The sequence below is a fragment of the Lactuca saligna genome, chromosome 1 (assembly GCF_052625555.1).
Source record: "Lactuca saligna cultivar CGN05327 chromosome 1, ASM5262555v1, whole genome shotgun sequence".
Classification (NCBI taxonomy): Eukaryota; Viridiplantae; Streptophyta; class Magnoliopsida; order Asterales; family Asteraceae; genus Lactuca; species Lactuca saligna.
Window position 1 is genome coordinate 54,173,197 of NC_136417.1, and position 17,111 is coordinate 54,190,307.

General features: G+C 39.6%; 1 protein-coding gene across 1 annotated transcript; it reads right to left on the reverse strand.

Annotated features, from left to right (window-relative positions):
* Positions 1–40: 40 nt before the first annotated feature.
* Positions 41–1,324, reverse strand: LOC144998316 (putative carboxylesterase 17). The gene has a single exon (XM_078958119.1). The coding sequence runs from the start codon at positions 1,262–1,264 to the stop codon at positions 254–256; it is 1,011 nt and encodes a 336-aa protein (XP_078814245.1). The 5' UTR covers positions 1,265–1,324; the 3' UTR covers positions 41–253.
* Positions 1,325–17,111: the final 15,787 nt, after the last annotated feature.

Genomic DNA, 17,111 nt, shown 5'->3' on the forward strand with positions numbered 1-17,111 from the left:
ACCTTTAATATGTTGAAAATTTATATTAATGTAACCCTTCTAAGTTCTAACTAAGTACTCACTACGGAGATATGAAGTTAATTTGTTTTCGGGTATCAAGGTATTCCACGTTATAATTTTCACTATAAAGATTAACTTCAACATCCCAAAAAACATTTAAAAAAAAAAACGAACGTGTGCATGTATATATTGATTGAAACTAACAAGACATAATTGAAAGATATGTTGGAATTACACTCATAGCAAGATTTACTTAGTTGTTTCGCATGAAATGGGAGATTCCTTGGATCAATTTATGAGTCTCTTGAGAGGTTTTTGGGTCCACGTCAATGGCGATCTTATTGAGATAAAAACTGTGTCCAACTCCATTACTCATCAACAACTCAACCTTCTTCCCAGCTTCTTTCATCTCTTGATAAAACTCCATCTCCGTTTCTATCATCAAGTCATCCTCCGCCAAACACACCAGATACGGCGGCAAATCCAACCCACGCAGCGCCTCTCCCTCTCCCATCGGACATGTTATCGGGTGGTCTCTGGTGGTGCCCTCCGGCAACCCCAGCTGCAGAAACTTATACAACATGTCCCGAGTAAAAAACGGAGACTCTGGTTTTTCCAACTCCGACTTGCTTTTCACCGATCTGAGAAACCCTGGATGGATGAGAATCGCTCCGGCCAGTCTCAGTGGATGGAGGTTTTCTCCGGCTACCCTTTTAGCCACCTGATGGACTATGCTCCCACCGGTGCTGTTTCCGACGAGGAAAACACGGTTGAAGTCGCCTTTACTCGACACCCATGGTTGGTGTGCTTTTTTATTGGCCAAATCTTGGAGCCAGACAAGGGTGGAGTAAGCTTCATCAATGGCGGAAGGGAGGCGATGCTCAGGGGCAAGATGGAGGTAGGTACTAACAACGATGGCTCCAGTTTCACATACGAGTCGGGTGTAGGTATTATAATACATGAACCAGTCAGCTTGGCTGATGCAAAACCCTCCACCATGCAAGTGGAGGATTATGGGCAGCTTTCTGGAGTCGTCGGGAACCTCAGGGAGATAAACTCTGACGCGAAGATCATCGGAATCTGGATGGATGAAAAGGTCATGGGTTGCTACGCCGTGGATGAAGTTGTTGTGTGGCGGGACTGGATCAGACATGAACTTGAATTCTGGTGGTCCTGTCCATGTCCGATCAACAAAACCGTCGTCATAGACTGTGAACCAGCCGGAAACTTGGTCGACGATTGTTCTTTGGGGAGCCATATTCATATTCTATTGCATTGAGGTGGAATGGTGGATGAATTCAATTGTATCTATTTACAGTTTCGAGTGGTGTTGGGGTTTTTTTATAGAAGTGTTGGATGAAATTGTTTACGGATTCAATGGTAAGAAAAGGTGATTAAAAAATATGAATAAAGTAGAAAAATGAGGGGTAAGGACAAAAATGTCCATTCCATGCATTTAACAATTGTTAAATTTTGTCTAAACTTATTTTTGGGTAATACAAATATAAATTTTAACATTAATAAAATAAAATATTACTAAAAATATAGGATGAAAGAAGTAAACACTATGTTTAATGGAGTTGGAAATCTATATTAAAATTTTTAAGCGAAGAAAATATTTTTAAAGCTTTTTTTTTTTTTTTTTAATTTATGGTTTATTTATCTCGATAATCTCCTAAAAATTATATTACAGATGTTCTAAACACAAAAAGAAAAAAAAAAAAGAAAAAAAGTGCTTTCTTTTTTAAATATCTAATTTTTTTAAATCTCTCGGATAACATAATGTTTTCAATCAATTTTTTATAACAGTAATAAAAAACAAATTGTTTGCATAGAAGTTTTTTATATATAATATAAGTTTTTTTACGTACATAATATTGTAATACGGGGAAAAATTGTTATTAAATAATAATAAGGGACAAATTGCATTCTATGTTTTAGTCATTTTTAATATTAAACATTATTAATCAATTTATTCCAACCTACCACCCAACTTTCATATTTTACTACATCAACCATTGTATTTTCAACTTTAACATGTTGACTTAGAACCACTTAGAGCATATGGTAACAATTTGAAGTGGAGTTATAACAAGAAGCAACAAAAAGAGGGAGTGGTGTTTATAGTGTTATAACACCCGTTAAGAGTCGAGATAGAGAGAGAATTTGTGCAGCCAATAGAATATCACATTTCATCTAGTCATGACCACAACAAGAAGCAACACAACTAGATACAACAAGAAGAAATGGTGGTGTTCATCTTGTTATGACTAAGTTATGAGATGTCACATTAGCAATAATAAAATCTATCGTTACCCATATCATATGTTCTGATCCATTTATTCCAACAAATCACCCAACTTTCATATTTATATTTTCATCATGTAAAATTTCCCAAAAAGTTTTAATATTTTGGATAAATCTACAAAATAGTTCCAAATTAACTATTTTTATAAAAAAAATCCCTAAAAACCCATAAAATATTGCATTTTCATCATTTTTTCAATTCAGCCGGTAACAAATTAAGGTGTGATCATTTCGTAAATTGTCGCAAATTGTTGGAACTATTTCGTCAACTGACATAAAATATTGAGACTTTTCTGCAAAACATATATTTATTATTTTTATTTTTATTTTTATTAATTTAATGAAAACTCAAATAAATATATTATTTTCTAAATTTGTTATTATTAATATTATTAAATAAATACATTTTAAATAAATACATACATATATATATATAAATATATATATATATATACACACACACACACACATAACAAAATACATATAAATATAATAAATACATATCAAAAACATGTGTATGTGTGTGTGTGTGTGTGTGTGTATATATATATATATATATCACTGTTGTAAAAATCCCGATTAGGTTCCGATTAATCCTTAGGCGCTACTCGACCGATTAGAGGGCGCCTAGCGATTAATCTGTACATACATAATGAGTGAAATAGTATAAAACGATGAAATTGTAACATTTTCAAGAAGTTTTATCTCAATAGAAACTATTTGAGGCATGATTAGTGTTGTATTAATCATAGTAACCTATTTTATTATGATATTAGTGGTATTTATGAACTTTGGTATAATATTATTCATATTTAATTTTATAAAATTTAGTAAATTAGCAATTAATGGTCCCCGATTAATCTCCGCCTAGCCGATTAATCGCTTAACCCCAGTCCCTCGACTAGCTAACGTCGAGCGTTTTTTACAACCTTGATATATATATATATATATATATATATATGTGTGTGTGTGTGTGTGTGTGTGTGATATATATATATATATATATATATATATGTGTGTGTGTGTGTGTGTCTCAAAAACAAACAAATCAGGTCATGCTTAAGTATGATGGACCAGACCATGCTTAAATATGATGGACTAGAAGTGCATGATAGACAGACAACCATACTCAAATGTCACACCCCTAAACCTAGATGGCAAACACGTCCGGAGGCGGACGACTTCGTGTATAGTATCATAACAATTAAATATGAATGAAACATAGCAACCAAACATCATACATTGAAGATACACATTTACATAGTTTACATATTGAATTTGTTCATCAGTTACACAAAAGTAAGAAAGTAAAATTTCTTGAAGTTGCACCACTTAACCTCATAGTCGAGCTTATTACCTGCTACTGGAATTCCTGAGAATACAAGTTGTTTTGAAAAGCATCAACTAAAAACTTGGTGAGTTCATAAGCAGTTTTGAATAAAAATGGTTTTTGTACTTGTTTAGAATCGTTTTCATAGTGCATTTAAAATCCGATATTTTCTAATAAAAATGGTTTGAAATATTTTTGTTCGATCTTATATTAATGCATGTGTGTTAATGTTTACAAAAAAATAGAAAGAGAATGATTTCTAGACAACCCGATGTTGTCTGCGTTAGATGATGCTGGAATCTCAACCCCCGTGGTTGAGTACCGGTGTGCATAGATTTCCGTTTCATCAAAAAGAAGGTTTCCCGTTTTATCCAAAAAGAACATAGGATGGTTTCCTGTTTTATCCAAAAAGAACATAGGATGGTTTCCCATAAATCTTATAACGTTAATTCCTCTAAGTGAGTCGTTATAACCCTACTAAATAATGACAATTTCGCCTGTCTTTGCGTCCTTGGGACGCCGACGGAATAGGATAAGGTTTTTGTCATCTTAGACTGACCTAGTCTAACTGTAGCGAACAACTCAGGTGTGAGGTGTCACCCCCGTATAGATCTATACACAAACTACCGCTTTCCCTCCAGGAAACTCTGGTTATAACTACAGGCTACGATTGTACACTCAAAGGTGCCAACCGACAAGTCTCACTAGATCCTTAATCGAAAATTTAGACGGAAAAGAAGGAAGAACACATATAAAACTCATTCTCATGCCCAATAAACATGTAAGTAGACCACTAAGGCCCACTATACGTGTCTATTATTTCCAGGCTCAAAAGGAATATGAATGTCTATCCTGAACCCAATATACATGTAAAATGACACTAAGGCCCACTAAACATGTATATTATCTCCAGACCCAATAAGGATATGAATATCGTTTTTAACCCATTTGTTATTGTTTTGTTTATTTTAGCTCAATTACTTACAAAATTGATATAAAAATCCCACTTTTTGTAAAAATGACGTTCTTGGCCCAATAAGCCACAAAATTTTCAATTAAGGCCCAATTATAGTAAAAATAACACTTTAGTCCCCATTTTGTTCAAAACTTGTGTTTTTGACTAGTTTGTGGTAAAAATAACATTTTAAACCTATTTTTTGCTTGATTTTTGTGAAATACACATTTTTATGGTTTTTGGCTTTTCTGACCTAGTTGTTGGAAAATTTGTAGAAAAATCATCATAAGACAAAATTTGGATCTGTAAATTCTGGAAGTTTGTAAATTTTGTCTACTTTGTTCAAAAAATTTCTCATAATTTTTATTGGCCTCTAACAAGTGTGAAATTGCTCACCTTCACAGGTTGGTCCGAAATTATTTCAAATCTGATAGGCAGTTTTGTAAAATTTGCCAAATATAGTAGGAAAATCATATGAAAACGTGAGAGTAGTTATTTTAAAGGTAATAACCTGAAATTTTTGCATGTAAAACAGTTTTGAAACATATTACCATTAAGGAGGTCAAAACAGTTCGATATTGGACTAAAACTTTTCTGTCATGGGCAGATTTTTGAGTTTAAGTTATCTAAGTTTGTTCACAACACTTGTTTTTGCTATTTTAAGTATATAAATCCCAAATCTACAAGTTTACATGTATTATATGTGATGACACATATTTTTCTCAAGGTTTTTACGAAGATCCAAGTGATAAACTTCATTTTCAAGTAAAGATATAAAAGTTGAACACATAAACATGCATATATACATAGATCTAACACAAAAACACTTGTATTCTTCCCCAAAAGCATTATAAAACCGAAAACAAGGGGGTATGAACTAACCTTTGGGGTTTTTGAGATGTAGAAGAAGATGAAGAAGAATTTTTGAACCTAGATTGAGTTTTTGGTGGGATCTTGAAATGGAGGTGGATCTAAGAGTTTTAACACAAAGCAAAGGATGTAAACAAGATTTTTAGCTTGAAGGATATGATAATCTTTAAGATTAACAAGAGTACTTACCAATTTATGAAGGCTTGAAGAGAGATTTTTGAAAAACTCATGCACACCCACGAGTTTTAGAGAAAGAAAGAAGATAATTCCTTTGAGTTATAGAGAGATGATGAAAGTAGTGTGGGTAAGTTTGAAATGAAAAGTCGAGAGGGTTTGAGTGGTGTTTGGCCGAGATAAGGAAGAGAGGGGGGAGATAGTGTAACACCCATGAACAGAAAGACCAAGAAAGGAAAGGAAAACCCTAAGTCAAAGGGGTCAACTCGTCGAGTCCAGGGTGGAACTCGACGAGTCCGAGCGGGATCCGGGTCGAAGAGTAAGTGACTGAATCGACGAGTCGGAAAGTGGACTCGGTGAGTCCAGTCTGGATTGGGAGACCCTAATTTGGGGACTTGGTGCCCTATTTTGAGCAAGGTCTAGCCACCATATCCATTTTGAGCAAGATCTAGCCTTGGTGACGTGATTTGAAGCTTGGAAGAGAAAGAGGTTCATAGTGGTGCAAGAGGAAGCCTTGGATACATAGTTGGTGTGACTTTTCAGATCCTTTGAGGTAATAAGCTGACCTTATTGCATTTAGATCTATCTTATGGTTGAGATTTGGGCATTTTGAGTATGGAGGAGGTTTATTTCGAGTTTGGAGTAGATCTGAGGTTGCTACCTCAGATCTAGGCTTTTAAGGATCCAGAAAGCCATAAAGTTTATGCCAATAAGTTGTTGGTGAAGCCCCTTGGTCACAAACACTAGCCCTAGAGTGTTTTAAGCCCATATCTCTTTGGTTTCACGTAAAGCTTGCAACTTTACGTGAGGAATAGACTTTGGAAGGGTTGATCTATGAGTGGGAGGGGCATGGCTTGAAAAGCCACTGTATGGATTAAGAACTGAAGCGACTCGGTGAGTCACATGGGTAGACTCGGCGAGTTAGACGAAGGTGGGCGTAGACTCAATGAGTTGGAAAACAACTCGGGGAGTCTGTTGAAGATTCTCTTGGACTCGACGAGTCTGTTCTTGGACTCAGTGAGTCAGGTCGCGATGCACTACCCCTTCTGGTTAAGGCTCAGATCAGTGAGTTGAATGGTGACCCATTGAGTTGGACAAGATGGGACTCAGAGATCGTTGAACTCGATGAGTCTTGGGGTGACTTGGCGAGTTGGGTCGCATTATGAGAGTTCTGAGTATATGTACTCGACGAGTCAAAGGACTGACTCGGCGAGAAGATTCAGTCAGAAAGGTTGACTTTGACCAGATTTGACTTAGTTTGGCTTCTAGAGTTCAGTTTGGAACTAAGTGATATATGTATTGATATTGGTAGCTCGGGGAGCTAGTGGAGCAGCAGTTCAGAGAATTGTCGGTCAGTAGCAAGAGGGTTATCAGCAAGTTCAGCAGTGCAGGTAAGTTTCCCTTTGTGTGAATGGGTCTACGACCACAATGCCGACCTATGTAGTTATGAGTAGGAAGACCCGGGGGTTAGCCCAAGGCACTGCTTGCTACTATGATATTTCGGACCAAGTTCCGATGCCGGGCGGGTGCCCAAGGAATGGTTTGCATGATAGAGTATACTTGGTGTCTGTGTGATGCATGTATGTGTCTGGTAGGAAGGTGAGTGTGGGCGAGGTCCCATATCTCACCAATAGCAGAGTATGGACGGTGTTCCATATCTTATTAGTAGCAAAGCATGGGCGAGACCCGAGATAGGCATGGAGTGAGTGTGGGCGTTGGCCCGTATCTCTCTTACCGTAGGAGCTTGGACGGGGTTCCATGACTCACTAATGACAGGTGAAGGGCGAGGCCCAAGACAGGCGAGCCTAAGGACAAGAATGCAGTAGGGTATGTTCAGTTATGTGTTATATGCTATTTTGTACAATATGTGTATAGCGGGCGGGGCCCAGAGACAGGCGGGGCCTAAAAGAAACAGATTTTTATCCGAGTGGGGCTCGAAGCCAGGCAAGGCCTGGAGCGGCGGGGACGTTGTAGTGGGCGGGCCCGAGGTAAGGGCGAGGCCTGAAATAGCGGGCGTGGCCCAGTATATGTTGTATGTGTTTGTGCAGGGTATGTGGTAGGTTGGGGAACTCACTAAGCTTCATGCTTACGATTTTCAGTTTTGGTTTCAAGTACTTCCGGTAGCGGAGGGAAGAGCTCAGGGTGATCGCATGTCACACACCATTGATTAGTCAGCCTGGGGTGTTTTACTCTGATAATGAAATATATTTTGGAATTAATACTCTGAATGTATGTTATGACTTATGATATGTTTTTATGAATATGCCTTTGGTAATGATTTAAAGAAAAATTTTGGTATGGATTTTTGGGACGTTACAAGTTGGTATCAGAGCCTTGGTTTGAGGGATTCGGACATACTCTCGGGTGTGTCTGAACTCAAACTAAGGGATTGGTCTAAAAGTTTTCAAAATGAAAAGACAGTTTTGTAAAAAGAGTTTTTAGAATGGAAATAGTTTTAGAAAAGCGAAAAGAATTCAGAAAGAAAAAGAACTTTGATAAGAGAAAAGGGTGTGGTGCATGCAATCAGCCGAGCTCAAGTAAGTACCCCAAAATACTCATACAAGATTATGTTATGTTTATCAGTTAGTAGAGCAGCATGCTAGATTAGAACTAAGGATCTAAGAAGGATGCCTTATGTGCCTGTTATATGTGCTTTGAGTTGCATGTTAGTGTCGATTAGACAATAGTAGGATAGCCTGTTTAGGTTATGCCTGAGTTTATGAGCTTATGTCGCATGCTAGTGCAGATTCTTGATATGAGATTATGATTTTTGAGTATGTTATGGTTATATTTTTCCCTTGTCCGAATGCTGCTTGGTTTGTGCATTGTGGGATTCTGAGTGATGGGAGTTAGCCATTAGGTGAATACGTCACATCACATGTGATCAGGGTTGAATAATCTCAGACTGCTGGATTTGGCCCTATTACGCAGCTCTTGTCTGAGTCCAACCATTGTAGGGACGTGTCTTCTACTCGAAGGATTATCTGAGCCTCGTCACATGTGACGGTATTCAGGTGATGGCTAATTGGCATCACAAGCAGGCCTTCAGCAGCTGAGGACTGGTTTGAGTTGAGTCATAGGTTTCCCTAGGGTAAGCCTAGGATAAGATAGTGTCGAGAGCAGTAGTAGTGGAAAAAGGGACCTGGTGTAGTCGAAGCAGTTATTGAGGAAAGTATAAATAGATGTGGAAGGTAGTATGGGCCCGTACTACTGAAAGTAGAGGATCCGTACTCGATTCGAGAAAGGCCGAGATGAGACCGGGAAACTTGTAGTGTGTGCGTATGATCCCTTAGCAGTGATGAGTATTCTGATAGTTATTGCGATATGTTTTCAGCATGGTGACATTGCGAGAGAGACCAGTGGGCGGATCAAGCACCGAAGAGGGATCAAGGTCGGGTTCAGGGGCCGAGCAGCTCGAGGAGCGGATGAGGGAGTTGATATCAGCGGAGGTTACACGCAGTATCCTAGATCATACTCCTGTGATCTTTGGCACGATCAAGGAGGGTATACTGGAGATCATGGAGGAGAGGTTGGGGGCCTTTCGTACCAAGATAATGGATTTGATGGGAGCACGTACTATGACATTCTGAGAGTTTATAGCTTGCGGAGCGCCAGGTTATCATGGGGCTAGGGACCCCATCGCTAGCAGCAGCTGGTTGGCCGATGTTGCCAACGCATTCCATACGAGCAGGTGTCAGAGGGGGACAAGGTCAGACTCGCATCCTATCTTCTGAAGGACAGAGCGAGGGATTGGTGGGAGGTGGTTGGTCATGTCATTGGTGATGATTACGCATTGGATGCGATGACATGGAGCGATTTCTCGGCCAGGTTTAGGGCTGAATTTTCACCGATTAATGAGGTGCAGCAGTTAGAACGGGATTTTCAGGATTTGACGCAAACTACTGAGACATTGGCGGAGATCACCGCCAAGTTCAGGGAGAGGGCCCTCCTTGTTCCGTAGTATGTTGTGGACGAGGAGATGAAGAAGGCCCGATATCACGAGATGTTGAGGGATGACATCAGGGAGTTCGTGAGCAGGTCCGGCTGTAAGATGCTGGAAGATATGATTTCTCGAGCTAGAGAGAGGGAGATTGATTTGGAGCAGATCTGGAAGAGGAAGACGGATGAGGTTCAGGTAGCCACAGGTTCGGGCAAAAGGCCCAAGGGGTCAGATTCGAGATCGATAGATTACCAGAGTCGCGGCCGATGCGGGAGGTACGGCAAGATGGATGAGGGTGCGTGTAGGAGTGGTAGTGGTGGAGATTCGGGTTGCTTCAAGTGCAGCCGGACTGGTCATCTTAGAAGGGATTGTATTGCTACCACCACACAAGGATCAGACTTGATATGTTTCCACTATAGTCAGCGTAGCCACAAGAAGGTCCAGTACCCCAGTTTGTTTTCGGCAGGACGGGTGATAGCACCTGCCCCTGCAACTTTGAGGATCACATATGGTCGTCAGGGCCGAGCAGAGGCGCCTGCGGTAGGAGGCAGGGCTTTTCAGATGACTACCATGGAGATGCGAGCAACGCCGGACGTCGCAGGTATGTGACTTTCGTTTTCAGTTTCCTTCATTCATGGTTATATTGTTAAGGTTCTGCATCATTATTGGTATAAGTATTTTAGAATTGTGTGGCTTGCTTGTGATTTAGTTATATGCCATCTGCATACCTTGGATATTAAAATGGTAGTTAGGGGTCGTGCCCAATGGAAGCAGGTTACTTAGGATGCAGTAACTATAGCATGCTTATGTGGGACTCAGTAGTGTCCCTCTAAATTTAGGAGGGTGTCATCGGCTAACGGATCGGTTAGATCCCTAGCTGTGGCAAGCTTGGGATTTTCAGCAGATTGTCTGAGGTATAGTAGAGAAGATTGGGAATTTCTCTCTAGCATTGAGCAGCGAGGTATAAGCAGGATCAAAATGGGGGAGAACCCTACGAGAGTACAAGGGTAAGAGCATGCAGATCCAGAATGAGTACGCGACCTCTGAGAAGGAAAAGAAGTAGCACAACGATTGATGGATTGAGGATTTCAGCGTTGGGAGTTTGAGAAACTTCCCAATAGTTAGTTCATGTAATCAAGATGGTTAGTATCTTGTTGGAATTTCAGGATAGAGGATCGCCTGCAGGACTCGAAAGAGTTGGAATGAGGATCTTGAGGACTGTTAGCATGGGGTGCTTTCATGTTAGTAGTCAGTGGTAGAGATAGAATGTAGAGCATGGTAGAGCGACGGGGGAGCCGCAGCTTTCTCTAACAGTGGTCAGAGGTGGAAAGTGTTGTAAGACTACGGGGTAGCCGTAGCATTCACTAGCAGTCAGTAAGTATGGAAGGTGCTGTAAGACTACGGGTAAGCCGTAGCATTCCCTAGCAGCTTAGTTAGCGGAGTGTGGGCGAAGTCCTGTATCTCCTAGTTAGTGAAGTTGGGGCGAAGCCCTTACCTCCTAGTGATCCAGGTAGGAATCAGGATTGAGTAGTGGATGAGAATAATATGGAGCTTGCCTGCATAACCCTAGAAAGGTGAGACCTTGGGAGAGGCTGCTCCAGGATATAGTTGGGTGAGACCCGTGGGCGAGGCTCGTATTAGAGTAGTAGTATAGGTGTGACCTTAGAGCAGGGTTGCTTAGTAGTATAGTCGGGTGAGACCCGTGGGTGAGGCCCGTGAGTTTTAGTAGCATAGGTGGGACCTGGTAAGGACCTTAAGGTCGAGTTAAGGGGATCGAGGATCCCAGGACTTGTAGCGCCAGAGTGGCAGAGTAGAGGGGGCAGTATTAGGTAGCTTAAGTTTCCTCGGAAGTCACTGGGAGCGACTAGAAGTTTGTGTTGGGGCTAGCGACCAGTGGGAGCCGGTAATCCAGATATTGATAGATCAGTAGGGACCAGGGTGGTCTCAGTTCATCCGGAAGGCGGATAAGGGACATCAGAAATTTTCAGTCAGCGGCAATGATGGTAAGCAGACTATGGTGGAATATAGTTAGTTGATCGAGGGGTGCTATGCACATCACAGCAGGTTCGATAATCTCAGAGGGAAGGGTTTGACCCTGCTGCGCAACTCTCTTCTGAATCTAACCGTTGCGGGGATGAATCTTTTACTCGAAGGATTATCTGAACCATTCGCTGGGAGGGGTGCTCAACACTAAGTTATAGTAGTAAGAAGTGTCCAGTGGATACTGGCGGTAATGACCCATACTGGAAGTAGTGGGAGTAATGGATTTAGTGAAGGATAGGACCTTTACAGTGATAGAGGAAGTAGCTGGTTATGGAACGTTTCCTTGGGGAGGCCAGAAAATGCACAAGGAAAAGGGGGTGAACCCCTAGGGTGTCCAACATAAGTACTCGGGGAGTACCAGAAGGTTTGTCAGTTGAGTAAGTTGTGCTCCCAGGATGGTCAGGGTTAGGGTTAACCTGAGAATATTATCCGCAAGGATTAATATTAGTCAGAATGACCGGGCGGAAGGCCAGCAAAGGTAGTCAGCGGGTGTTAGGTTTTCTCAAGCAGAGTGTTGATTGCAGGGCGATTGGCCGTAGAGAAACTTCAAGGATGAAGTTTAGTTTAAGTGGGGGAGAGTTGTAACACCCATGATCAGAAAGACCAATAAAGGAAAGGAAAAACCTAAGTCAAAGGGGTCAACTCGTCGAGTCCAGGGTGGAACTCTACGAGTCCGAGCGGGTTCCGAGTCGAAGAGTAAGTGACCGACTCGACGAGTCGGAAAGTGGACTCAGCGAGTCCCGTATGGATTGGGAAACCCTAATTTCGGTACTTGGTGCCCTATTTAAACGTCTCATTCTCTTCTCTAGGGTTCATATACAACCTCTCTAACCTAGAATACCGAACCCTAGCCACCATATCCATTTTGAGAAAGATATAGCCTTGGTGAAGTGATTTGAAGCTTGGAAGAGAAGGAGGTTCATAGTATTGCAAGAGGAAGCCTTGGATACATAGTTGGTGTGACTTTTCAGATCCTTTGAGGTAATAATCTGACCTTATTGCATTTAGATCTATCTTATGGTTGAGATTTGGGCATTTTGAGTATGAAGGAGGTTTATTTCGAGTTTGGAGTAGATCTGAGGTTGCTACCTCAGATCTAGGCTATTAAGGATCCAGAAAGCCATAAAGTTTATGCCAATAAGTTGTTAGTGAAGCCCCTTGGTCACAAACCCTAGCCCTAGAGTGTTTTAAGCCCATATCTCTTTGGTTTCATGTAAAGTTTGCAACTTTACGTGAGGAATAGACTTTGGAAGGGTGGATCTATGAGTGGGAACCCCTGCATGGCTCGAAAATCCACTGTAAGAACTGAAGCGACTCGGTGAGTCACATGGGTGGACTTGGCGAGTTGGATGAAGGTGGGCATGGACTCGACGAGTTGGAAAAACAACTTGGCGAGTCTATTAAAGATTGTCTTGGACTCGGCAAGTCTGTTCTTGGACTCAGTGAGTCAGGTCACGAAGCACTAACCCCTTCTGGTTAAGGCTCGGATCAGTGAGTTGAATGGTGACCCAGTGAGTGGGAAAGGATAGGACTCAGAGATCGTTGAACTTGATGAGTCTTCGGGTGACTCGGCGAGTTGGGTCGCATTATGAGAGTTCTGAGTATATGTTCTCGATGAGTCAAAGGACTGACTCGGCGAGTAGAGTCAGCCAGAAAGATTGAATTTGACCAGAGTTGACTTAGTTTGGCTTCTAGAGTTCAGTTTGGAACTAAGTGATATATGTATTGATATTGGTAGCTCGTGGAGCTAGTGGAGAAGCGGTTCAGAGAATTGTCGGTCAGTAGCAAGAGGGTTATCAGCAAGTTCAGCAGTGCAGGTAAGTTTCCCTTTGTGTGAATGGGTCTACGGCCACAATGCCGACCTATGTAGTTATAAGTAGGAAGACCCGAGGGTTAGCCCTAGGAACTGTTTGCTAGTATGATATTCCGAACCAAGTTCCGATGCCGGGCAGGTGCCCAAGGAATGGTTTGCATGATAGAGTATACTTGTTGTCCGTGTGACGCATGTATGTGCCTGGTAGGAGGTGAGTGTGGGCGAGGTCCCATATCTCACCAATAGCAGAGTATGGACGGTGTTCCATATCTCATTAGTAGCAAATCATGGGCGAGGCCCGAGATAGGCATGGAGTGAGTGTGGGTGTTGGCATGTATCTCACTTACCGTAGGAGCTTGGATGGGGTTCCATTACTCTCTAGTGACAGGACAGGGGCGAGGTCAAGACAGGCGAGGCCTAAGGACAAGAATGTAGTAGGGTATGTTCAGTTATGTGTTATATGCTATTTTGTACTATATGTGGTTAGCGGGCGGGGCCTAAAAGAAACAGATTTGTATCCGAGCGGGGCTCAAAGCCAGGCGGGGCCTAGAGCGGCGGGGTCGTTGTAGCGGGCGGGGCCCGAGGTAGGGGGTGAGGCCCGAAATAGCGGGCATGGCCCAGTATATGTTGTATGTGTTTGTGCAGGGTATGTGGTAGGTTGGGGAACTCACTAAGCTTCGTGCTTACGGTTTTCATTTTTGGTTTCAGGTACTTCCGGTAGCGAAGGGAAGAGCTCGGGGTGATCGCATGGCACACACCATTGATTAGTTAGCCTGGGATGTTTTACTCTGATAATGAAATATGTTTTGGAATTAATACTCTGAATTTATGTTATGACTTATGATATGTTTTTATGAATATGGCTTTGATAATGATTTAAAGAAAAATTTTTGGTACGGATTTTTAGGACGTTACAGATAGAGTGGTTTTTGCATGGAGGTTAAAAATTTAGTGCATGGATGTATGAAAGATAATGGCTTTGTTACATGTAGTATAATATGGAGGTGGCAACAAAATTCAACCTCCTTCTTATTGGTGTCTCCTTTTTCTTTTTTTTTCTTTGTAAAGGCCCAACCGGCCCAAGAGGGTTCTCGGCCCAAAAAGGATTGTTTTTAAGTTTTGGGCTTGGCCCAAAAGAGTTCTTAGTTCATTAAGAAGTTTTCAACCCAAAAGACCAATTGAAGAAGTTATCAACCCAAAAAGACCGATTGAAGAAGTTATCGGCCCAATAAGGAAGTCTTATGGCCCAAAGAACTAAGTTGAGGGCTTATTGGCCCACAAGGGCCCAATAAGAAGGGTTCAGCCCATTAAGGGTGTTTTAGCCCTAAAAATGTTAAGATGGAGTTTTGGGCTCATTTATGACCTTATAAAGGTGTTCACATCTTAATCTAATTTTTTTCAGTTGTGACATCAAACTAGGTCACACTTAAGTATGATGAACAGATGCCCATACTTAGCATGCCCAACTAACACGTTGTATTCGAAAGATTTGATCAAATAAAATAAACAAAAGAATGTTTCTCCTATAAATAGAATATCAGAGATTAATCTTTAAAACACTTAAGGTCAGAAGTGTCTTCACATTAATATTCATTGTCATCTTCAAAAACATTTTCAAATCTTTAAACCGTTTTTTATCTTCACATCAATATTCATGACCGCCTTCAATAATGTTTTTAAAAATGGTGATGAAAATTGATGTGAAGACACTCCTGACTTTAAGTGTTTTAAAGATTGATCTATGATATTCTCTTTACTAAAGAGATATACTTTTGGTAAGATAAAATGTCTACCCACTGTTGTGTTGTCGAACCCTTTTTTTCTTGAAGTATTGCAACTTTTTTTCAAAAAAAAATTATCATAGATAAAGTTGGAATAAATCTAGGGAAAATGATTATGGAAAATAACTAACCGTTGAGTTTGTTCTCATTTTATCTCTTTTTTTTGTACCCAATATATCATTAGACTTGTTGTTTGTGTTCACCATAACCATTTTGACCGGCTATCATAGGTAATAGCCGGTCAAAATGGTTATAGTGAATATAAACAATAAGTTTGATGGTATATTGGGTACAAAAAAAAGGTGCCAAATGTGAACAAACTCAATAGTTAGTAACCCTCGAGAATCATTTTCCCATAAATCTAAGTTTTAATTTAAAATTAACAAAGCTATATGTATTTTTTTAAGCTAGAAGATATATAAGGATGTTAGAAGACTATAGTCTACATCTAAATCAAAAAGATAACAGTCACAACTTTTTAGGTCTTCAGTTTTCTAAAAAACAAACAATCTACAACAATTAAAGTTTGTGTATAATCTATGCGGTGCAAACAAAATAGACAAGAAGATTTGTTGATAAAAAAGAAACACAACCTAAAAAATAGATGTTTGAAAAAACATGAGATAGTAAAGTAAAATCTACTCTACTAAATGAAGATTAATTTTGTCACATGTCAATCTTTTATAAGTTTTGATACTTGTCATTTTGTTGTATTATTGAAATAAATAATATTTACATGTTAATTTATAGGTTTTTTTCAAATTTTAAAATTAAAAAGTCACATAATACTTATATATATATATATATATATATATATATATATATATATATATATATGTGTGTGTGTGTGTGTGTGTGTGTAAAATATTAAATATGATAGTAATTGCAATGAATATGTTTCTTCCTTTCTTATTTCAAAATTTTATTTTAAAAAATATTTAACTTTTACATTTTGATATTTAGTTTTTTTTTAATTAATTTATGTAATACATAAGCCTCACGTCTAATTAAAAGAAAATTAGAAAGAAAAAATATTAACCTAAACAAAATCTTTCACAAAAATGATGACCAAAATTTGTAATTTGGTAACATAAATAAAGGCAATAAAAAGAGAATAAATCCGCTAATCGAAAAATAAAACAGGAACCATTTCGGGTCAACTGGTATACGAACTTCGCTCGAGCTGTTCGACCCATTTCGGTTAGATGAACTCATTTGATAGCTCGAGGCAACTTCAATCCCATAATAGAGGTCGCCCAAAGTTTTGTAGTTGGCGATTGATAGCTTTCTAAGCAACTTTGGCTTCACATTTTCTCATCTACAGGTAACATGAATCTGATTATCCTTTTATTTCGCTTTGATTCTATGATATCTATATACGCATAAGCATGATCGAGAGTTAAATTAGGGTTTTGGTGGCTTCATTTCATTAATAGATAACAGAGTATTTTAGGGAATATCACTTATGGTTTTCCATTACAATGATTTATTATAGGGTTTGATTCCATGGTGGTGGTATAGATTATAGAACAACCTCATCTACAATACTTCTTTTGTTTTCCTTTTGAATTCTTTATAATCAGCCAATCTAGCGCAATCCTTTCTGCACTTAGTCCAAATTCTGGATTAATTCGAATGATTGATTCCCTTTTTGAGAATTAGATACCATAAATCTTAGGTCATAAGTTGAATTATCCCTACCTAAACTTTTTATACCTCCTAATTTGGTTCCCTACTACAGAATTTTATTTACTACGTATTCATAACATAGAATCAGCCTTGATGAAATGATCAAGATCATACATTTGTTTATGATTTTTGATACCTAACTGTATGTAACAAATTTCCTTTTGTTGATGTATAGATTCTTTTGAATTAGTCTACATTTAAAGACCTTG